The sequence below is a fragment of the Acanthochromis polyacanthus genome, chromosome 15 (genome assembly GCF_021347895.1).
Source record: "Acanthochromis polyacanthus isolate Apoly-LR-REF ecotype Palm Island chromosome 15, KAUST_Apoly_ChrSc, whole genome shotgun sequence".
NCBI classification, from domain to species: Eukaryota; Metazoa; Chordata; class Actinopteri; family Pomacentridae; genus Acanthochromis; species Acanthochromis polyacanthus.
Window position 1 is genome coordinate 24,436,702 of NC_067127.1, and position 24,449 is coordinate 24,461,150.

The 24,449-nt window shown below is 40.4% G+C and overlaps 2 protein-coding genes across 3 annotated transcripts in view; one reads left to right on the forward strand and one right to left on the reverse strand.

Moving 5' to 3' along the window:
* Positions 1-13,523, reverse strand: part of plekhh2 (pleckstrin homology domain containing, family H (with MyTH4 domain) member 2) — a 44,127-nt gene extending 30,604 nt beyond the window's left edge. The window contains 2 exon segments of the mRNA XM_022192108.2: positions 11,005-11,140; positions 13,376-13,523. Of these exon segments, the coding sequence (XP_022047800.2) occupies positions 11,005-11,127 (123 nt within the window). The 5' untranslated portion in view covers positions 11,128-11,140; positions 13,376-13,523.
* A 500-nt stretch (positions 13,524-14,023) lies between these two features.
* thada (THADA armadillo repeat containing) overlaps positions 14,024-24,449 on the forward strand; it is a 137,503-nt gene continuing 127,077 nt past the window's right edge. The window contains exons 1-17 of one of the 2 annotated variants that reach the window (XM_051959561.1): positions 14,024-14,075; positions 14,624-14,705; positions 15,717-15,826; positions 15,941-16,071; positions 16,451-16,599; positions 16,712-16,744; positions 16,852-16,900; positions 17,949-18,142; positions 19,032-19,126; positions 19,467-19,690; positions 19,904-20,622; positions 21,874-22,028; positions 22,130-22,285; positions 22,547-22,654; positions 23,034-23,157; positions 23,796-23,944; positions 24,177-24,405. In XM_051959561.1, coding sequence (XP_051815521.1) covers positions 14,633-14,705; positions 15,717-15,826; positions 15,941-16,071; positions 16,451-16,599; positions 16,712-16,744; positions 16,852-16,900; positions 17,949-18,142; positions 19,032-19,126; positions 19,467-19,690; positions 19,904-20,622; positions 21,874-22,028; positions 22,130-22,285; positions 22,547-22,654; positions 23,034-23,157; positions 23,796-23,944; positions 24,177-24,405 — 2,698 coding nt within the window. In that variant the 5' untranslated portion in view covers positions 14,024-14,075; positions 14,624-14,632. The other variant, XM_051959562.1, reaches the window with a different exon arrangement.

Below are 24,449 nucleotides of genomic sequence, written 5' to 3' on the forward strand. Positions count from 1 at the left end.
GACATCTAAGCTTGACAGTCCTGGTAAAATATAGATTAAAAGAAGTTTTCCCAGCTAATTTTAAGATCTCAATATTCAAAATATCATATCTTATTTCAAGAAATCTTAGCAAGCCATTTTTCACTTGTTCTGTTGGCAGATTTTTTCGCTTATTTCAAATTAAAAGTTCCTTGAAATAAGTTTTTTTTTTCTTTTTTTGAGAGGGGCATTTTTTCCAGTGTGGATGCTTGTGTCGTATCCTGTGCAGCTCATTTGGGATGACCAGCAAGAGGCTTAGGCTGGCAGTGTGGTAGTTTTAAGAGTTATGCCTCATTGCCTGCCCTCTGTGCTCACACACAATACCAGTGCTCCTGCTGCTTCACTGACTCGAGGCCTGACGCACCCAGACACGTGACCTCTCCTCCTCCTCATTCTGCCTCCACCATGCTCTATCACCTCTGCATTCCCTGCTCAGATCCAAAATCAGTTCAACTTCCATTCCTGGAATTCCACAACTGACGGCTCTGTGGCCAACCTCCCCCTGAACTCCATCCATCCCTCCCCCATCGCTCCATCCGCAGGCCAGGCAGCCAGCTCACAAAGCCTCTCTCTGTAGGCTGGAACCCACACCGCTTACCTGCAGTTTAATGCCACCCAATATATTCACATTTAGGACTTATTCCCCGACAAAAACGCAAACCGGCACCCTAGAGGTGTATTGTTAGGATGTGATCATTGTCAAATATGTTTATAATAAAATTAAAAGGAGACACAAGCAGAGAGACTACACCGGACAAATGCTCCTCTCAAAACAAGAAAAAAAAACAAAACGTATTTCAAGGAACTTTTTACTTTGAAATAAGTGAAAAAAATCTGCTAATAGAACAAGTGAAAATAGCTTGGTAAGATTTCTTTAAATAAGATATGATACTTAGAATATTGAGATCTTAAAATTAGCTGGGAAAACTTATTTTAAGCTATATTTTACCGGGATTATCAAGCTTAAAATAAGTCAGACATGCTAAAAAAATTGTGGTTTGTTCATTGAAAAACACATTTTTGCTTTTATGTAATCTCCAAATTTGAGACGTATAGACCCTTTAATGACCCACGTCACGAATGACGTCACAGCTTTAGCTGGAGGCAAAAGAGGCAGCCTGCGGCCGGAAAGAAAGGCGAAAGACTGAGGGACTAGGCTCTATCAACTTTTCTAAAATGTCGTCCTGCTGTGTTTTTGGATGCCAGAATAGGAGGAATGACATTGGCGAACGCAAATTAAAGTTTTATAGGATTCCACCGAACACTCGTGCTCAGAGGGAACGAAGACAGTTGTGGTTAAATGCACTGAGGCGAAAAGACTGGACAGAGACGATCAGCTGCAGTCAATTCCAGCCATTTTCAGTACAAAAAATCGCTAATATTCTATTTGTAAATAAAAAATATTCAATTCAATTCAGTTCAGCTTTATTCCAGACACTGGGTCCAAACACACACACCATAAGAACAAGGACACAACAAGACACAGAAAAAAATACAATCAAAAACAATAACCCGTTAAATATGACGAGAAATACAGGGAATATTGGACGCGCATCGCGAGGTGCATTTCCTTGAAAACGACCGATTCGTGGATTATATACCGACTTCAAGATATGTTTTGGACAAAATAGTTTACTGGCTTGTGTTGTCTGGATGACCAAGGTTAGCTTATGGCCGTTTTTGTGGAATATTTTCATCTGTGTGTAATAATGAGTCGCGCTGTGTGCGTTGAAGCCGTGTACAGAGAAAGGATGGATGGATATTGGTTGTTTGTCGGACAAATGTGTTTATATTATCTGCTGTGGTAATCACATCTGAAAGTGGTTTATACCGGCAGATTCATGAGAATCTAAGCTTTCCATCGGCGTATAGTGTTTGTATAATCGCGTTTGCAGCCTTCGGACATTCTTTAAATTCCTATGCAAATTAGTAAGTGTACCGCCGGCGGTACACTTAAGTTTAACGGGTTAAAAATGCTCGAGTTTGCAGTGCAAACTCCCAGCGCAAACTATATACTCCCAGTCCTGCTTGACTTCTCACTCGGCTTTTGCCTCCAGCATAAGCCCCGCCCACAAAAAACGTCACAATGTTTGTAAACAAATAAAGGGTCTATTTGCTGTCTTCATTCATGGGCAAAAAAAATATTATTTCCTTGTCTGAAAAAAATCCCAAAAAACAGCAAAAAACTTCCCCAAATTTCTGAAAATTGTGCAAATCCTTCAGGAAGAAAATTCTAATAATTCCTTAAAAATTTTGCTTAAAAGTTTTATTTCAAAGTCAAATTTGGCAAAACAATTCTTGCAAATATTTTTTAATAATGAGGAAAAATCTTCCAAAAAAAATCCTAAAAATATCTAAAGTGATTACGTAAATATCAGTAAAACTTCTAATATTTTCTTTAAGAAAATTGACAAAAAAAATCAACCAAAATCCAGCGAATTTTGCTTGATTTTGGTTGATTTTTTGTGAATGTTTTTCAGAAACATTTTTTTAACATTTCTTTATTTCTAGCAAAAAATGTTCAAAGATTTCCCAAAAATGTTGAAAATGTAGACATCAGGTTCCACTGTGAAAATAATTTTTCCACATTTTCAAATTTTAAAATGAGTCAATTTGACCCCCAGGACGACACCAGGGTTAAACTTACTTTGAGTTTTCTTGTAAAATTCAACTCAAAACAAGATAATTTCAGGATTGTTCGACTTAACGAGATATTTAAGATGCGTTGTCCTAAAACAAGTCCCTTCATCTTGCTAAAATGCCACTTGTTAAATGAATTTATCTCACATTGAGCGGGATGAGACATTTCTACTAAAAAATAAGGCAAATGGACTTGGTAAGAGTTTGAGTTTTTGCAGTGTCCTTTGACACACAGGGCAGGCATACAAGGACGTAGCTGTACACACACAAACACATTCAAACAGAGATAGGCACATGTGAAGAAAAGCAACATCTGTGTTGAGGGCACGAAAAAGTCCAAATATTTTAAGGTTAGCTGTAGGCATCTATGTGGTGGTGACTGGGCAGCTGGAGACCAAAATTGCAAGCGGATGTTTGTGTGTAGCGTTGAAGGTCTGGGTAGGTGTGTGTGATACTTAGACTGAGAAACATTGTCTGACTTTGTCACTGCGAGATTTTATCCCTCTTTATTATCGTGCGACATCCGAGGTGAAGGGCTTCATGCTGTTTATGACCCTCTTGATTGTGTCTGATACGCAATTAGTGCATGTGAATAGTAAACCCCACCCAGCACACAGGAGTGTATTCTGCCGCTTTCTAAAAGTGGAATCAATCAGACTGGAAGACCATACCAGAATATGGCACTCCACCCTTTGTGGTTTTGGTTTCCACTTTATGTACAGTGTATGTGAGGTATACTATACAGCGTAGGCTCCCTCCTAAAAGAGAAGATCGAGTCAAATTCTACCTAGATAAGTCTTATTGCTCTGTGCCATAGAACTCCATTGATGCCAAAAAAAGTACTGGTCACTCTATTAGCTGTTTTATAAAATTATTTCAGCTTTTTGTAAATGGAACAAGGGGCAGCACAGTGGCTTGGTGGTGAGCACTTTCGCTTTGCAGCTAGAAGATCCCCGGCTCATGTCCTGGCTTTCTACATTGAGTTTCCATGGTCTCCCTGTGCATGTGTGGGTTTTCTCCGGCTTGTTCGACAGTCCAAAGACATGCTCAGGTTAACTGGTAATTCTAAAGTGGTTGTAGGTGTGAATGTAAGTGTGATTGTTTGTCTGTATATGTAGCCCTGTAACAGACTGGTGACCTGTTCAGGGTGCCCCAGACAGTCAGCTGGGATAGACTCCAGCCCCCCACCACCCTAATGAGGATCAAGCAGTGTATAGATAATGGATGGATGGATGGATGGATGGATGGATGGATGGACGGATAAATGAAACAAAAAAAGTGACCTCAATAGCATTAGGGTGCAAGAGTCAGAAAGTAATCTGTACTCACTGAAGCTGATAAACGATGAATAACAGCTACATCAACATCTAGGACATTCATTTCAGTGTATAACTTCTGATATCTCACCATTGGTAGAAGAAGCATTGCTGTAATTAAGTAAAAGTATCAATAAAATGATCCAATACGACTAAAAATTCTGCATAAAAAGCTAAAGTACGCAAGTATTAACAGTAAAATGTAGTTAAATGTAGCATCAGTGTGTCAGCAGCATGTTGTTCTTGTAACTGCAGCAGGTTTGAAGTAGTTTATATCCAGATTAATCTGAAGGGACAGCAGATAAATCTAAGCAATCAATGAAAGGTAAAGGAAAGAAAAAGAAAAAGCTAAGTTCTGACACATAAATCTGATTTCACTATTTAGGACTTTTTCTCAGGCTGCACAGTGACATAGTGGTTAGCACTTTTGCCTTGCAGCAAGAAGATCCCCGGTTCAAATCCCGTCCTGGGCCTGGGATCTTTCTGCATGGAGTTTGCATGTTCTTCCTGTGCATGTGTGGGTTTTCTCTGGGTACTCCGGCTTCCTCCCACAGTCCAAAAATATGCTGAAGTAAACTGGTTATTCTAAATTGCCCGTAGGTGTGAATGTGAGTGTGATTGTCTGTCTGTATATGTAGCCCTGTGACAGACTGGTGACCTGTCCAGGGTGTCCCCTATCTTCGCCCGAGTCAGCTGGGATAGGCTCCAGCACCCCCCACGACCCTAGTGAGGATAAAGCGGTGTATAGAGAATGGATGGATGGATGGACTTTTTCTCTAATCTGATTTCTGGTGAGATATTTGAAATCATGTGGGAGGTTAACTGGGAAGAGACACTATTTGGTGGAGCCCTTAATCATGACGAGACCTGTGAAAACAACTACTAACTCATTGGTATTTTGTTCATTGTGTCAAATCCTCACCTGAAATGTAACTAAAAACTGTACAGTATTTCCCTGAAATGTAGCAGAATGGAGATATAAAGTAGCATAACAGTGAAGTGCAAGTACCTCATCACTGCACTTACGTAGACAGCCCTTATGTATGTCATTGCTATTTTTAAAATAATTCAAAATGAAGGTAAAAGCATAACATATTGGATTTTTTTCTATCTCACTAAATCTTCTAAAGGTTTCCTTTGAAGGGACGGGAGTCATATTTTTTCAAAACACAGAGACACATAAGTGGATAGATATAGACTAGAAGAGGCCTGTGTATTAGGTGAAAGGCTGACAGAATCACTGAAAATATAACACACATGGTCTCTTTGTCTCCACCCGGAGATGTATAGCCGACTGTTACAGCTGGAGGCCCGGCAGGCCAAAACTAACATCCCTCCTGAATAGCTGCGCCCACACATACAACGTGAGTTTTCACTTTTGTGCAAATTCTACGCTGAAAACAGTTTATAAATGAATTTGACTTGACCTTCATGCATACACGTGCATGCACAGAATAACTGACTGCTTCAGTTGGCAGACTTACTTCCTGTGCAAGACACACACACACACTATTTACTAAACTGAGTATTTCCTCCCCTGGGCAATTCAACCTTTATACAAGGATTCATTTTTTTATGGCTTTCTTTTTCTTCCCCTCATTCCCTCTCCATCCCCACCTGATTCAGGCTTTCTAGGATTTCAGCAATTTGCCAAGTCTAACCAGACTCATGTTGATTCAGTTAAAATTTCAAAGTAACTTTGAATTCTGAATTATTTCTAGTGTTTATATATTACTGTTGAAAAGTTTGGGGAACATGTAGAAATGTCCTCATAGAAAATATATTTTTAAAAAACATTTCTAAACTTAAGTTTTATCACATTAAATGAATTAGAAATCCAGTCTAGACATTGTGTTCGTGTGGTAAATGAATCCTCTAGCTGGAAACGGCTGATTTTTAATGGAATATCTACATAGGGGTACAGAGGAACATTTCCAGCAACCATCACTCCTGTGTTCTAATGCTACATTGTGTTAGCTAATCATGTTGAAAGGCTAATTGATGACTAGAAAACTCTTGTGGAGTTATGTTAGCACATGAATAAAAGTGTGAGTTTTCATGGAAATCAGGAAATTGCCTGGGGACGTTCTTCAAAGCAAACACTTCTTAAAAAAATATGCTAAACATGTTTAATCGGCTTTTTTTTTCAAAGAAGAAGCAGTACAGAGTCTGCCAGTTGGGTAAGACAGCCTTATTTCATTGTAAAGCAAAGGTTATTGTTTCAAAGTAGCATGAGGTTAGCGAGTGTAAATTCATGATCTGCTAGTAAGGTATTTGCTTTTAAGGCACAAACACTGGATGGATGGATATTATAGGTAATGCAAAGTAGAGCTGATTAATTTATTAGCTGTAAACAATGAAATTAATTAATTGCAAACATTTTTGATAATTTATTAATTGATTTGAGTAATTTTTTAAGGAAACAAAGTCTGAATCCTGACTGCAGCATCTTTAATGTTCTAAAATTCAGTTTGTTTCCTTTGCTAGGACCATGAACTGAATATCTTTTGGTTGTAGGTTAAACAAGATACTTGAGGACGTCACCTTGGGCTTTGGGAAACATTGATCAGGATTTTAACCATTTTCTGACATTTCAATGACCAAACAATGAATTGATTAACCAAGAAAACTAAATCAATAATTTGATTTAGTTCAATCAAAATCTATGAATTTGATTAGTTGTGGGCCTACTGCAGAAATGTATCAGCCATCCATCCATCCTATGACATGTGTCCCTGTACTGTGGGAGGAAGCTAGACCGCCTTCAAAAACCTCCCACAGGTAACACTATTAACCTCGGCACCTTCGCGCTGCTCTTTTGTTTAGCTATAATAAGGTAATTCCCATATTACATTGTGTTTAAAGGCATTAGAGGTGATTTAATTTCCTACGACTTTGAACGTAGCATGCGCATGCGCACATACAACCTCTCCCTCACCCCCCTCTAACATTTATGAAGAAACGCCCCCCTCCAGAAACTTGCGTAGCACTCGTGAAGTTGTCTTTTACGGCTGGGTCCCTCTGGATCTTTATCTGCCATTATGTAAAAAAAGATGAGCAAAACAAGTCGCCAGCTAACTACGAAGCTATACCAAAGCAACACATACACAAAACACGTAAGTCCAAGGCGTACGTAATCTACGTAACTAGGCCTGAGCCGGAAGATTTTTGATTGACAGGAAAGGGAGCAAACCAAATGCCTCGGTCCGAGCGCATTGATTGGCTGATGTTTTTCAGGTCCTGCCACGTCCACAGTTATTTTTTTTAATTTTCTATTCTTTTAGAGACCATACATACAAGTTCACTAAAGGTCAGTATATTCATTTTATGTGAATCTGACAAATTAAACAAAAAAAAAACATCCTCCATAATGCCTTTAATACAGCTCCTGTAGTCTGAGACATACATTTATAACACACACAGACTTCACTCCATCCTTTATATGCTTATTCTGCTGTGGCATCGGTGACCTGTTACCACAGTTTTTTCAGCACCAGAGGCCTCAGCAGAAGTATGAATCAGCATTTGAAATGACTTCTTTTAACCCGCCATCCTTTAAAGCGTCGATCTCCAAAGTGAGACCTAAGGGGGATTTTGTAGTGACGTACATCCGCCCCCACACAGCTTTAAAACAACAAACTCTGGCTGAGGCAGTGGGAGCCACAGTGGCGAAAAAAACACATCAGCAGGGGTCTGAATGTTAACATGATGAGCTCATAGCATCAACATGGTGACCAGTCATTCTACAGCAAACCCAGATGAATAAAAGAACTACATGGGAATTTGACCAGTGGACCAAATGTAGCTGACATACTGCGATTGAACTTCCATGCTAAGAATATCTGACCTAAAGACAGCTGAATTGAAGCACGTATAGCAGTATATGGCTCATTACAGCTGTCTATTAAAAATCCACATTTACTGACCTGCTTTTTTCACATCTGACATGACAGATACAATGAAACTACTTTGAATGTAATAAAGAATTTACAGATGCTTATTCATTCCACGGTAACCATCAAATTTAATGTGATCTGATCACAATATCAAAAAAAAAAACCAACAGCAACAACAAAGAAACACCTGAATATCAGTGTATTAGAGCTGTGGTTGCCAGGTTTGGTTAAAATACATTCTTATCCGGACTGGTCCTTGAGAAAGACTGCTGAACTCTGACTGAACTCTGGACACTCTGGGAAATTAAACCAGTGATCCTCTGTATGTGATAAGGACTAAAGGATTACTGCTATTCTTCATCAGACTGAGGAAAAACACACAGACCACATATTAGAGGGTCCTGAACAGGGCAGTTTAGTGCAGGGTAACAGCCTTGATTTGGTGATGTCAACTTTAAAAAAGTATTTCAAACAAGCATGGCTTCAACTCAATTACTGCCATCCTCACTATAATCAGGAATGTCTAGTCCATTCCTCAAATCATTGCACTGGCTTACTGTAAGCCAAAAAATGACTTTAAAGTACTGCTTTTGGGGTATTAAATATTCAATAATGTAAGACCAAAAAGGCTCTGTTATTATCATCAAGACTGCTCACGTGGTCTGGGACAAGTCTCCCTGATGTCCCCAGATAGAAAAGTAAACACTGTTCCAACTCTCAGTTCTTGTAAATCTTATAAAGTTTGTGTTCCCCACTTAATTTTTGCAAGGCAAATCAAAGGTGATCAATTTATGTTTATATAGTAAGTAGAAGCGGGAGAAGCAAAGAAAGAAAAATATATTTTTGTCTTGCTGGGAACGAAAGAGAGACATGACAACCAAGCTCTAAAACACTAAACTAAGATTTAGTAAGCAATCTAAAGCACAGAAACAGAGTGTATGTTATTTTGACTTCAACAGTGAGTTTTATAGTACTGAGTGAAAAAAATGCTTTAAACCTGTCAAATAGAATAGACACAGCCAAAAATATGCAGCCGAGACGTTCACATGTGCTACGTGGGCTGAAAAAACCCCCCACCAAAGCCAATCTTTCTTCCAAGTCTTTCCGGGAGTTTGTTTTGCTGTCCAGCTGAGCTTACTTCGACTCTGTAATTGACTGGAGCTGGGTCAATCCCATCATGCAGTGCGTGGTGGAGCCCTGTGGTCAGACTGCTGTTTACATTAGAGCTCTAATCAGCATCCCTGGAGAGCAGCTTTAGATCTAGGCCACTGAGCAGTTTGGGCCGGCCCAGTGCCGGCCGGCTGGGAGGGAAGGCCGGCTCTGTACCCACCAGACACTCCACAACTCTCTGCTTGAACGAGGATGTGTTCTTGTACTTCTGAGGGCCGTCTTTGGTGCAGCATCCAAATCTTTCCAGTGATCATCTGTCAGACAATGTGGTGAAAGTTTCTAAAAGTGTCACTGCTGACCTAAACTAAACTTTATTTCCACATACAGTAACAATTATTATGATTACGATTATGTCTGACACCCAAAGGCCTTTTGGTTTTTCCATTGTGTCCATCTCATTCAGTCTATTTTATGTCGGGGCTGAGAAGAAGAGCCTGTAGATAACCAGTTGATGGAAAACATCACATTAACATCTGCTTTGTATGGTGACCAGTTCAAGGAAGAGCTGAACTTGCTTTACACTGAGCTAATTCTGTCTTCATCTCAGCAACAGGAATAATTTTAACGACTGTTAGGATGATCTAACGAGGCAATAAATGGGAAATAATGAACTATTAATGCTAAGGCAGCAGAAAAGTCTCTCTCCAGTCATTGACTAAACCCCTACAAACCCACATCTGTGCATTAAAATGACATCTTTATAAGTTTAAAAAAACCCTTCACATTCTAAAGTAGCTTCAATGTAATTATAAAGTCCACACCTTTATCTTACCACACCCCTAGAATCAGTGCAGCTCAAGCACACCAACTCATTTATGAATTTTCTCAAGCACAATGAAACTACTTAACAATATTAGTTCTGTAAATTTGTTAAATATGAAACCCTGGAAGTTGGAATCTGTGTTTTTGGACTCATTGATACACTCTAGCTTCACAGTGGAAATGCTCAGGCAGGGTGTTGACTACATCTTTTTGCTCATGATGCGTCTTCTACCATATAAATCAATACCATATGGACATTATAACGTTCGTTAATGCATGGTGAGTTTAGCTGTAGGGGCTCATTAAATGTCAAGCGTAATACTGCAGGTTAAACAAACTCCCTAAGGAAACAGCAGTAACAGCTCCAATGTGGCTCCAATCTTACACCAAGTTTATTCCAAAAATAAAAGTGATCACGTGCGTTTCATCTTGCAAAATTGTCTACTTTTCTGCCAAAAGACCTCCAGACTACTGAATTATTTGACCGATTTGCATTGTACAAGCCAGTTCAAAGCATTTTGATCAGTAGATTCTTCCCAAACGTGTGTTCAGATCTTTCTGCAAACAAACTGTATTGGAGCTGTGGTCAATGATCTATATTTCATTCAATTTATAATTATGTCTGACAGTCTAACATAGTGGAGATGTTGTGTGTCATGAGAGTTTTCCATGGGCTGGAGTCTATCCCAGCTACCAATGACTGCAAGGAGGGATGCACTCTGGTCAGGTCATCAGTCCATAACAGGGCCAACACACAGAAACATACAACCATCTACAGTCAGCTTAGAATCATGAATTAACCTATGATACATATCCATGAGAGGAAAGCAGAGCATCCGGAGAAAACCCATGAAGGCAGAGGGAGAACATGCAAACTTCTCACAGAAAGAACCCAGCCGACCAGCAAGTTCAGATCCAGAACTTGACAGTGAGTTGACAGTAATAACCACTACATGCCTTAACTCTTTTGGAGGACAGATGCATCAGTACCGCTACGTCTCCTACGCCAAGTAAGTTCTCTACCACTTCAGTTAATGTCCTCTGAGTGAGGAGCTACTAACTGTAATGCAAACTTCTCACCTGTAAAGAAGTTTTCCTCTACATTTCCTGACTCACACAACATTCAGACTGGCACCACATGAATCATAAACTGGCTGCTTTGGTCTCAAGATATTTAAAATCACGAATTTCCTCGGACCAACCTTGTCTGCAGTAAGTTCTCGAATCTTGATGATCTGCACTCTGAACTTCATGAGCAGTGCCTCCAGAACCACACACTTCTCCTTCCAGTCCTCCTGGCTCATCACCTCCTCCCCGTCTGCCATGCTGCCTGACCCTCTGAAAAACACACACAGTGAGAAACAGGGAGTACGGACATAATAATGAAGTGATTCATCAAATCAGCTGTCCTCGAAGCTGGTCCAGATTCGTTGGCCTTGCTGTAGTCCACTTCAACAGCATAAATGTTTGTTCATATATTTTCTGTTTGATTGATATGCAGAGTTGAAAGAAAAAAGATATTCCATCCAGACATTTAACAGCTTTTGTTTTGCACATTTTGCAATTCTGTTCCAAAAACTACATTTTCCTCAGAACTGTGATCATCAATATTCATATCAGAGATGGACAACTGTCAAAAATGGAAACAAAACACAAATGGACAGAGGGTTTGTTGTTGAGCAGATGTTTTGCCATCAGCCAGCACCTGAAATATTCCAGTGTCAAGCCCAGCTGGACCAGTGTGGGCAGTAGGCGTATCACTTAGCCCAGCCAAACAGGAAAACACCTCTATTGGTCCAAAATACTTCAACACCCTCCCTAGGTCAGACCTGCATCACATTTTCCAGGGCTAACTTTGGAAAACAGGAAGTAAATACAGAAACGGAAAGAGGGACAGAGAGGGAGACAGAAAGAGAAAGAGAGAGAGAAAGAGGGAGAGAGAGAGATGAGAAAGACAGATGAAGATCTCTTACGAGACGAGAGGAGGAAGATAGAAAGCCTGGGTTTCTCTCCTCCAAGTAATAACCTCTCATTACCAGCCTGGCCTCCTCACAAAGAGACTGCAAACATGTGTGGAGGAAGGCCATAAACTGGTTTCCACAGGCTTATTTCTGTTGCTTGTTTGCTGTGGTAAACACTGACGAAGGCAAGAAATAAAAGAAGCTCACACCCCACAAAACAAAACAACATAAGAGACTTAGGCGAAGGAATTCAATACAACATATTGGCACAGTTAAAAATAAAATATAAAATCATGCCATAGAAGTTAATGAATTCAGTTCTTTATGTTAGCTTATTGAGTAACACCTTTGACTTTGGCATGGGAGACTGGTGGTTTGTAGTTGTCCAATGAGGACCCTCAGGCAAGGTCTTTAGTGCCCCCGCCTACCTACTTTATGTTGTATCTACTCTCAGGTCGTCGCTTATTAGCTTACTTCAAGGCCATAGTATCTTTTTACCCATGCTGCAATGTTCTAGAGGTTTACTCTATGTGACGTAGTGCCTTTAGTGCAGTTATATGACGGGTTTCTGCAACAGCACCCTTCAGTTGATCTTTTGCAAAGTTCATTCCCTCCCATTAACTTCTAAGTGCATTTTGTGTGTGTGTCAGATTTAATGGGAATCCTGTAAGAATACTAGTCATCTTTCATCTCTAATTTTTTTGACATCCGTTTTTCTCCTCTAGGCATAATTTCTCAGTGATGATGAAAGGATGCAAACAATAAACAGAATTTAACCCCTGAATGCTGAATTGTTTTTGCCTTTTTGATCTGTGATAATCTTTCTTTATGATGTCCTACTATCAGTGTATAGAGACAGAATGGGCTGTTTAAACGCTTCCCTGAATTTTGAGTGGACTAGTGGTGTAGTAAGTCACTAAAAGCCACAGGAACACCATTATTACTTGTTTATAATTTTTAAATAAATACTTACAGTGTGCTGAGATTCTCACCTGAAAATGAACTCTGTCCCATTGTTTGAAAGAACATTTAGGAAAGTATAAGATTCGAAGATAAAAGCTTGTTTAGGTATTAAAAGGATGAACCATTTCCTACCAAGTGTTCCCCTCAGAATGGTTAGTAGTAGTCAAAAAAAGCTCTGGAGTTTATGAGGGGTAGCTAAATGTAGCACTGTCTGATGTAGCCTACTTCAAGTGAATTTCCATACTAAAATAAACCATAACTTGTGTATTTTATGCAATGTGATGTCATAAGAATATATGCTAATCTTTAGTATTGTTCCACATAGACTTGGCAGCGATTTTTGTAGAATAATTCCCTAAATTTCAGGGTCAAAGCTTGGAAAACAAAGCTAACTTAAAAGAGAAGCTAGTAAAACACAACTTACACTACTTGCTCTGCTTTAAAACAGTGAATATATAATAGAAATGAGAAAAAGGCTTTTTTAGGACTGCTGTATTTACATTAATGAAATTTTTCTGATAAATGATCAGTTTCACATAATTGTCCCACGACTAGCTGAATCATTCTAACTGTAGACAGGCTTAGCTAAAATTGTCGTTTCCTGTTTAATTATTAAAACAGCTATTTTCATCTTAGCTTCTCCACTTACCCTTGAAGATATTGACGTAAAGACACTTTTTGAGAGACCTTACGTCATGTCGAGTCCACTGTGTTTGTATCTGCTGTTATTCCTGTGAAAGAAATCCTAATTCATCACTACAAACGGTGAATTTCTGTCTTTTCCCAGAGGTTTTCATTTCAACTCCCAAGCAAAAGTTGGAGACGGGTTGGTTTTTAAAGGGTGTGGCGTCGTGAAATGCGTCCAATCACAATCCTGGTGGGCGTTTCACTGCGCAGAAGAACACGAAGTCAGTCGTTGATTGACGTGTCTCATTAACCAATAAAACCCCGGAGCGCCACTTTCTGGCCAGAACAGTTTCTGAGGGCGGGATCAAAATGTTTACCGGAAGTGACGTCCCACCTGAGCAGCATGGCCCATGGATGCGTCGAGTTAGCGAGAAGAATGTCGGAAAGCATATGAGTAGCTTCAAAGTTAAAGTTTTATAACGTACTAATACTTGTGAGATATAAATTCAGTTACATATTTTGCACAAAATGACCTGCTTTAATCATGTAGCTCAATTAGCAATAGGAATTTTCTCATTGGTTTCATATGTGTACCGTTTTATTTTATTAGGAGGCATAATGTTTAAACGGTATTTTATTCCGAAAAGATTCTCAGAAAGGAAATGCTCTTGTCGTCTAACTTGACGCTAGCAAATCTACCAGCTGAAGCAGTAGGACTTGAAGTGAGTAAATCACATGCAGAACTGAGCTGAATATTTTTTACTTTTAACTTCACACATTTATGTCGCTGCTGTACTCTTTGTGAGTGTTTTGTTATTTTGTTGCTGAAGTGTTTGCTTTGTCGGTGTTGCCTTTTATTTTAGGCGTAGAGTCAGTACCAGACAGCTAGCAGTAGTTAGCTAACATTAGTCCTAGCATCAGTAATTTTAACCAGGATCAAGTGAAATATGCAATAGCTGCATAGACAAATGTGAGCATTCGTGTAAGCATTTGTGTGTGTCTGAATGAGAGAGAGAGTTTGGGGTGGCTTGCATACCGAAAAACAAATAACTGGTAAGTACAGGTAACTGTAATTCAAAAGGAACCAGTGAAAAGGTAAGGACTCACCGTGGTGCTCAGTGTTGACAGATGTGAGGGTCTCTTACTGAAACTGAACCTTTACCCAAGCTACGTCGCAAATTTGTTGCATGTTTGTTTAAGTCCGAGATGTACTTTTTTGTGAAACGTCTGTACAGCTATACAACATATAAGGTTGGTGCTTCTCACACAGAACAGAGTCATGGTGGTGAAGAAGAAAACTGCCAAAGTTGAGGCTGTGGTGCTGGAAGACGAGAAGCTACACAAGCTGATAGGTATGGAAGTTGAACAACCAGTGAGCAAATCAAATATTATTTATTAAAAAAAATAAGTTTTGCTCCCTTAATGGTGTTACATGTCAGGTATAGCAGCCCACACATGTCTGTCCTCCACTAAATGCTACAGTTGAGCCTGAAATTACATGACACTTATTATTTGTTGGATACTTGGTAGTTGCAAGTCTTATCTAAAACCAAAGAGTTAAGTAAGCTTGTTCTTTGTGTCCATCCCTGAGACATAGTTGCTGCTCATAAGAAAGGGAAAGACATAACATGTAGTCATTAACATCTCTAACTCAGTACCCCTGTGTTTTGTCTCTTGTCTATGTAATTTGTAGCCATTTTTTGTGTGTAGGTTGGGGCAAACCTCCACGCAACATCTTATGGGGGGGGGGGGGGGGGTTCGTGTGGCTGGCTACTGTCTCTCTGATCTCCCTCCTCCCTTTACCTGTGCAACTGCACTTAGGGAGGAGGAGGGTATTTAGGGAGGCAGGAGAGAGCGGCAGTCAGAGCAGAGGCATGAACACCACAAAGCCACATGTCCTCCCTGGACAATTATTTTTGGTTAGGCAGTTTAGTTAAGGATGGCGACTGCTCCGAGGGCCCATTGCCGGGTTAGCCACATTCACCACCCCTCTTTTGTTTCTTTTGACCAGCAACTACAGCCCTTTTCCTTTCACCATTATTTCTACCCTGATTAGTTGGATTATTCATAAAAAAAGCTGTTTTTTTTCCCCCTTAACCAACTCACCCGCTGTGTCTGTGTCCAGTTTATATGTTGCCAGTCTCTGTTTGTTTGAGCCTTAATTTGTTAATTTTAAAGAGGCCGTAACAACTAACATCTCTAACTCAGTACCCCTGTGTTTTGTCTCTTGTCTATGTAATTTGTAGCCAGAGGAAGCCAATTAAAATCCTCAACGTTAATGATTTGCATGAGTATCAACAGTTTGGAGCTCAACAGTATGTTATAGAATTCAATTTTTAACAGTTTGTTTTGAACTTTCCAAGTGTCGCTCTCTATTGATGGAGGAGACGATGGAGTCCGGCAGGTTGCCCGAACCCTGCAGTGCTGTTTGGAGCTGACAGAGCCAGTGCAGCAGATCCAGCTGGTTAAAAAGGTGTGTCCGTGAAGAACACGGTGTTTTGTCAGCAGTGAACGGTGCACACTCGGCTAGAATTCTAGTCTTGTGTTACTCTATTATATATGACAGAAGTGTTGTGTGTACTTACAGGCAGGGTCCCAGCTGGAGGCCCTGAATGAAGAGCAGTCTGACGGAGTTCTTTTAGATGCTTGTCTACACACTCTAGCTCTGGTCTACACCTCCCTGCAGGCCAAGAACCCCCTAAGACGAGCCATTGCCAGGTGCACCAATACATTTTGGTATCCATTTGAGCTACCATTTGTAGAAATGACAAAAATGTAGATACTAAATCACCAGTATATTTGCCATTACATGCCAGCACTTTGATTAGTCTGTTTCACTCATTCAAACCATCTACCTGCTGTCTTTTTCCAACATTGTTTTGAAACATATCTGCCGTTATTATTGTGTATGATGGGCATGAAGCATTTTGGTTACAAGGAAAAATACATTTTCGGATGATTTGAATGGCACTCTTTAAGTTTCAACTTTCTAGTTATAATTACATTACATTATAGCTTGTTTCTCACTTGTGTAGCTGTGTTTACAGTAAATTCTTGCGTTCTCTGTTTAACAGTGTGTCTGTGTTGCTCTCCTCAGTGCCTTGGGTTCAGCACCAGAATGGCTTCAGGAGCACACTGTAAACTCTTTGTCCACATGCTTGTCTGAGTGTATGTCCGCCTCACCTTCAGAGCAGCATTCAAACATCATAGACACCATCTCTGCCTGTCTGGATGGCTTCCCTCTCGGTGAGTGGTTGCCTTTGCCTTTTTGTGCAGAACGCTGCACAAAAGGCTTCACCACCTTTTATACACCTATATGTAAGTATATAATAATCTTTGCAAAATCCTCAATTTCCAGGTGAGCGATGCATTAAGAAACTACTACCTGAAGGTTTGTATCCAACTTACTTCCACCTACTGTCAGTAAAGAATGCCTTATTTTAAGAGAACTGCTATTTTTTATCTGACCCTCATTGAATTCTGCTCTCCTTTGTATAGTGCTGCAGTTTCTTCACAAGGTATTGAGTGAATACCTTCGCCAGAACAGGTATGGAGGCACATTCTGCACTCTTATTTTTACAAAGATATTTGCGAAAAAATGTGGGAATCCTTTGAAATCACTGTTTTCTACTTTACTTGGTCATGAAATTGGATCTGTTCATCCTTTGAGTCACAAGTAAAGCCAAACTCAATATGCTTAACCTAATAACAGTCTTGATGTCTTTAATTTATAGCTATGGATCAGCTACCTGTGGCTTTTTTAAACTGTTCTTCCTCACAGAACTGCTTTGATCAACCATGTCTTTAAGGTGTCGCTGAGTCTCGTGAGGTCATTTCACAGTAGACTTCTCGTTTGCAGTCATTCTGTAGTGATATTTTTGGTTTGGTTTTGGAGATATGCCGCTTCCTCTATGCCGCTCCATTCAGCAATTGTAGACTCATGAACAGAACGAAGATGTGAAGTAGAATTCAGGACAAAAGAAAAGAAACTCAATCACAGTGCTAAAAACAATCGCACTGCACTTTCACCAAGCTGCATAAGCACACACAATGACTAATGTTGTTGATGTGGTTCTGCTGCGGATGGTGTATCACTTTGAATGGTGCTTCTGCAAGAAAGTGTGGGATGGCATATTTTTTATTTATTTGAGTGACAGTGCACATTAATGAATGTGTATTTAGACAACAATAGATGTAAATATGTGGGATTATAGCAACAATGCTAATTTACATCCGCAGTCCCTATGCAGATAAAAAATAGAAAGAAAAAAAATAACAGTGAAACAGGACAACAGGTCACAATAAAAGGACATTACAAAAAGTACACAAAGAAAACATAACAATGAAACATGGGACTATAGGTCATAATAAAATGATATTAAGTCATAATAAAAGGACAATAAGTCACGATAAAAGGACGATAGGTCACAATAAAAACACATTATAAAAAGTGCACAAAGAAGTATATCTTTTCATCTCCTTATCCCTCAGGCACCTTCTTGGCAAAGAACACCTATTGGACTTGTCGCTGATATTTCAAATATGTGACTTGTTAATGATTTGTCTGTCTCTGTCGCCCCCTGGTGTTCTCCAAGTGGTCTAGCAGGCCGTCACATTGCCCAGGCCCAGCTGATGCAGTCCTGTTTGGCTGCAGTGAAGACTTCCATGCTGGTGGTCCAGAGATGTCAGGACAGCCTCAGTGTAACCCTGCAAGCTGACCCGGATCACTGCAAGTTGGAGGACACACTGGGCAGCCTCCTTGGCTGCTACATGCATATCCTCACTGATGGTAAGACACTTTATAACCTAAAAATTGCAGATGCCCCACTGGCATGTGCAGAGGGCAAGCAGTTGGAAGCAAACTCATAGACCTGTCTCACTGCAAAACAGACATCCACCCCTGGCAGTCAATAAATCAAACACTTATTCACAGACATCATCTACTACACCCTGCATTATATACACTCGACAGTTTACTCTCCTATGAGCAGTAAATTGAGATTTCAGACACTTCTAAATCACCAACATTTTGTTTCTTCACCAGCAGATGTAGAATCTAGTAAATACGCTGAATTGCATTACAGAGTTGTTGGCAGAACGTAGTTTATCCACCAGACACTTCTTTTTCTTTTTTGCACTGTGTAGTGCATTTCTTTTATGTAATTTGGACTTAACTAAATAAAGTGCTAGTGCTATACAGTATAGTAAAGGAGTGAATCTAAGAGTCTGATGTAAGGTAGATTTAGTTTTTGAATCATGCATTCATTTTATCATAGTCCTTGAAATCTGCTTTGGTTTCAAAATATATGCGCTTGTTTCCTCCAAACTCTGCAACAAATTGGATCTAGTTCAACCTACTAATAAAATGTTCTACAGTTTTTGTATAGTATGACCTAAAGATGATGTGATATGGATCTTGGTGACATCGACCACATTAATAAACATCTTTATAGGTTGTAGATGTTGGTGATTATTTTGTGTTATCAGTCATTTTAGCACTTAGTTATTTGCAGGTGAAATTAGGTTTACAAACATCAGCCTTGATAATGGTAGCTGAAGAAACAGTTTTATTGTTAAGTGACATTTACACAAAGGGTAAAATTAAAAAGAATCAGGAAACTGAATTTACCCACTTTTTCCCCACCTAAGTCCTTCTTTGTTTCTCTCTGTGCTTCTAGAGGAGTTCATCCAGTCAGTCCAGAGCACAGCTGGCATGGCAGTAGTGTTACTGATCAGGTCTGTCATGGGCTTTGGAGACGACGTTGCTTCTGTGGTAAGTAGCGGATTAAACATTCTGGACTTTACATGCTATGTCTTGAGAAGATTTACTTATGTTCTGAAAGTCTTATAAAAGACATATGACTGAACTGTGTATGCTGTAGTAAATGTTAACCTTTCTAAATGCAAATCTAAACTGAGGAAGCAGCACATCAAAACACCCTAAATGATTTGAAAATATTAGTTCATAGCCTTGAAAGACATTTTTATCTCTGAAAGTGATGACATTTATCATAAAAGTTACATTTATAAGATGTTAAATAAGCTGTAGATTCACACAGAAACCTGCAGCTGCTGTTGAAATGTTCAGCCCTGTTCCTGTTTGTGTGTGTCAGGTGTGCAGTCTGCTACGTAGCTCAGTCCAGGGTTTGGATGCAGCTCCTCAGTGGCTCAAACAGAGGTGTGAGGGTTTATGTACAAGTGGACGTCCACCAGGTGTCTCTCTGTATCTATGTCATGGGGCTCTGGCGATGCTGAACTGGAAGGGTGCTCTCCCAGGACCACAGTGGGAACAACTGCTGCTGTTGGTCCCAAACACGCTGCTGGATCTAGATGTCAGGTGATTTGGTCTGATACCCAGTCTGTTTTCGATCATAATTGACAATTAAAACATGATTCAGAAGTTCTTCTGTGTTGCCGTCCACAGTTTCAAAAACATTATAATGTTTGGATACTTAATCTGAGTGGAGGATGCCAATTAAAACAAATTCAGGAAAAATCCAATTGCTGAGTTTAGGTATAACAAATATGGTTATTTTAATCTTTATTACAGTATAAAGGAGTCCTGTACAGCCATGGTGGTGGCTCGTGTGCTGACCCTGTGGAGTGGTGCTGCCCTGGACTGTCTGCAAGGAGAAGCACGGCTCTGCCCTCCCAGCCTCCAGCAGGACCTCAGTGGAGGCTCTGAGCTGCAGCGACACCTGCTGGAACACATCTACTCTCACTGGGAGCATCCGCTGGATGGCGTCCGCCACCAAACCCGCTCCCTGTTCCGCAACCTCCTCCTCCTCCATCAGCACACCAACCCGTCAATTTCTGACCCAACCAAGGACCCTTATATCACAAACCTCACCCAGAATCTGCTGGGGCTGGAATGGCACATGAGGGGAAAATATGGCTCCTTGGGCTGCCTGGTTGAGCTCTATGGGGCAGGGTACCTGTTGGACATCCAGCCGCCCCTGCCTTCATGTCTCTTGGGCCTGATGGGTGACCAGACACTGGCTCCTTATGCCAGCGACCTGCTGGAGAGGCTGTTTGTCAGCCACAAGGCACAGCTAGCAAGCACTGCTGGTACTGATGCAAAAACAGAGGACTGGATGGAGCAGTGGCACCAGACGTGGGTAACCCCCCTGCTACATGTCCTGTGCCGTGCCAGGCTGGACCAGACCACGTACATCCTGGACTACTTCCTGCCCAAGCTGCTTCGGTGCAGCCCCTCCAGTCTGGCACACATGGTGCAGGCCTTACAGGACACACCGGCCTGCAGCACAGGTAAAAACAAACACTTAAACTACCAGTCAAAGGTTTGCACACGTTCACATTCAGTGCATTTTATTTATTTGTGTTATTTTCTAGATTGTAGATAAACACTTTTTGTTTACAACATAATTCCATATGGATTCTTTTATAGTTTTGATGTCTTCGGTATTAATCCTCAGTGTACAAAGTAATTAAATAAAAAGCATTGAATGAGAAGGTGGGTCCAAACTTTTTGCTGGTAGTGTGCTACCAGTGTAGTGTTCTCAAGTTTCACAAAGCGTTCTGTTGTGAAGAGACAGATTGCAGTTGGAGCAATCTGTCTTTTCAAAAACAGAGAAGAGAGCATTCATTAGCACAGCTAAAAGATATAGAGCTTGTGACAGGTTATTTGATGGTCTAAAATCGTGGATGTTTTTAAGAAACCTACAGATTGCCTCTTTAAAGGTGCTACTGATATATTTTTAAATTAAATAACACATTTAAGTTCAGATGCTGCTAACCAGGTAGCCCTGGCTCAGTATGTCTGTTTCCCTCCTGCAGGTTGGCCCACCGTCTTAGACTGAAGTTGGCAATAGTAGTCCTTGTTCTGCTCACTCAGAGATTTGGACATATTCAATTACAGTTACCAGCTGCAGTCCATGACGGCAGAGTTTGAGTTCTTTCATTAATTGAGAGAGTCACTGGAGAGGTAGCTGAATGACACTAGTGACTGCTGCAACTTTGACCCAACTTGTAGATTGGAAACATGAAATAGGATGCATAGGGGCTAGCTGATTAGCAGCGCCTGAACTTTCAGATGAATTACTGACATGTAGTACCTTTAAGAAATGAATAACAGCACTGTTCAAGCTTTCTTGGTTCACATAAATTTTACAGAACTGTGATTACTGTGGCACAACCGGACACACCACGTTTCTTAGAGGCATAACTTATCATTTTAACAGAAGACAATTGTGGAGAGTGGGCTGTAATTCTGTAAAAATCAAAGTTTTATGATTTTCCACCTCTCATCAGAACTTCTCAAATAAAATCAGAGCAGCACCAGAACGCAGAGATTTATGAGGTGGACCTTTAGTCGTGAGATGAAGGGACGGACTTTATATTCAGGAATAGAATTTGATCCCAAGTTCAGTTCAGTCTGGAGGGAGAATTCTGATTCCTCAACCATGATTCTTACCTGAATCTTCAAATTCATCACCATGTGATCTTTTGGTCTTGAAGAACTATGACCAGAACTATTCTGTTATTTTCTGTTCTTGTTAGGTCCTTCAGGCAGCAGGGGTGCTCTGGGAGCACTGATGACATGTCTGCGGGCAGCCAGGGCCCAGGGAGTCTTACCGTCCACAGAGGAGGGTCTGTGGGGAGGACTGGTGCCCCTCTCCCTGTTCCATCAAGCACTCATACACAAACATGATCAAGTGAGTCCTTCTGTATTCTTAAATAGTGTAACTTTATTTTTTCTTTACAGCTTTGAAAGTGTTTTTATACATTTTGTGTAATATCACGTCTGACCGCACAGGTGAGAATGGACGCTTTGGGTTTGGTGTGTGAGAGCCATCGCAGCACTGAGGTTCTGACCTCAAAGGAAATGGACCTGATCCGCCACTTTCTTCTGCCTAATCTTAACAGCCAATCACCAGGAATCAGACAGCAAACAGTCAGCCTGATGAAGAAGGTGAGCCCCCCTTCACCTAACATTGTGTCTGATTGCATTTGAAATGTTGGACTGGTTGTGTGCAGTGAGCTTTGTTGTTCGTTGATGTGCTGGGGACAGCAGCTCACAGGTTTGTATTGGGGAATTACTGGACTCACTGTGTGTAGATTGTACCTGGGTGCTACATTATTAACAACTCTTTAACTTTTGAATGATTAAAAAAAAATGAAATTAAAAATTCTAAATAATCACTTATTGAAACTTTGGTCTTTTGCCAAACAGTTGCTCTGCAGAGTGAAGGACAGCACTCAGCTGCTGCAGAAGAGACTGACCCAGGAGAAAGATGAGGACCAGAAAGAACAAGACCAAAACACACTACAGCACTATAAGGTACAGCACACACATGTACACAAAAGCATATTTTATGCATCTAATGGAACAGAATAATTAAATTAAAAATGTACCCAATTTTGCAAAAAACGTTACACAGCGACGTGTATTGTGGTCTATACCGCCACCTTCTGATGACGTTATGCAGCCTCATTTACTCGCTTTGTAGCACTTAATGGAAATGAATGAGCCCCTTTCAAAATGTCTTTGTTTTTATAAATTTTATTGCAACAATTTAAATATTTCCTTTAAACTTGCTGGACAGCATGATTGATGAATTTGTATTTAAGATAATCAGTAATTTTTTTTGGTGTGAATATTTTGCCTAATTAAAAAAAATCTAAATAAATGCTTATTTGTGATGCTTGTCATGATGTAGGAGTTCCTGCGCTGGCTCTGTGTGACGCTGCTGGAGGTTTTGCTCCCTGGAGCGTCCTTCTCTAAATGCCTTATGGCCCTCCACCTGCTGGGTCTGCTGGGTCAGCTGTTCACCTTCAACACTGGTACCCCTACTGCTCACTAGTTGCAGTTTTGAATACATTATAGCATCACACTTGATAAAACATCACATCATTGGAAATATGTTCCCTCTGTTACTAACAATATATTTTTATTGCAATATAATATCAGTGGAATATCTGCATAATAGTGTAGGCATATCGAACATGTTTTAGGAGCGTATTCATTTCATTTTAACTTCCATGGCAGTTGTTTCCTTTATGTTCATCACTGATGGCTGAACTTTCATTGTACAAAAACACAACTTTAAAGTTACTTTTTCAGACAATACAACACTAGATAGTTGAAATTTGGCCTCCTGATAATAAAGTATTGAAAGTACATCTAAAGGTTTCTGTAGTGCACCAAAAAGCTCAGAACAGTGTTGTATTCTGTCCAATACACTCTCAGTAGTTTCGAGTTCAGTGCTTTGATCAAGGACAGCTTAGCAGCAATCTTTGGCACAATTTACACACAACTGTGCAGCTCACAGCTCTGGAATAAATTTTTCAGTTTGTGCCTGGACCAGCAGTCTACCTGTCACTGGCAAACCTCTTTGCTTTGATGCCAGCCTGATGCTGCAGCTTCTTGTCATTCACTGACCCCTGCTGAGTTTCTTCACCTCTGCCTCTCTGTTTCTCAGGCCCTGATGATGTGTTTGCTCTTGGAGAAGTTGTGACCTCTGCACATGCTCAGAATGTCCTTTACTGTGTTGCCAGCAATTTCCTGGAAGTCAAGCAACTGGCCTCAGTCTTACTGCGGCAGCTTCCTCCATCAGCTGTTGGCCTTCAGGTTAATCTGAGACCAAGCTATGTCACTCACCTGAACAAAACTTTCTGTACATAATTCAAAACCTTATCCCTCTTTGGAAGAAAAAAGATCATCTTATAGATGGATTTTTTTTTTAAGTTGGACAGATAAAATTGCAGTGTTAATTCCTTTTGGTAGAGCCACATTTCTCAGTGATTTGCCAATAGTAACATCTGTTGGGTAAGGATTTCAGCATAGATTTCTGTGTCTTTAGGTGCCAGAGAGGATGCGGTCCGTCCTTCAGGCTTCTCTGGACCTCAGTACAAGCAACAAACCCTTTGACAGTGTTACAGCTGCCCACCTGCTCATCCTTCTTCTCCATGAGCCAGACCTGAGCCAGGCTCTGTTGCTCTGTGCCCAGAAACAAGGCCTTGATTTCCAGCCTCCCTCCCTACCGGTCCAGGCTTCTGAGAAACCCGTCTTAGAAATGAACACTTTGGCAGGTAACATCTACAGACATAGCCTTCAGATTGCATCTATGCATGTG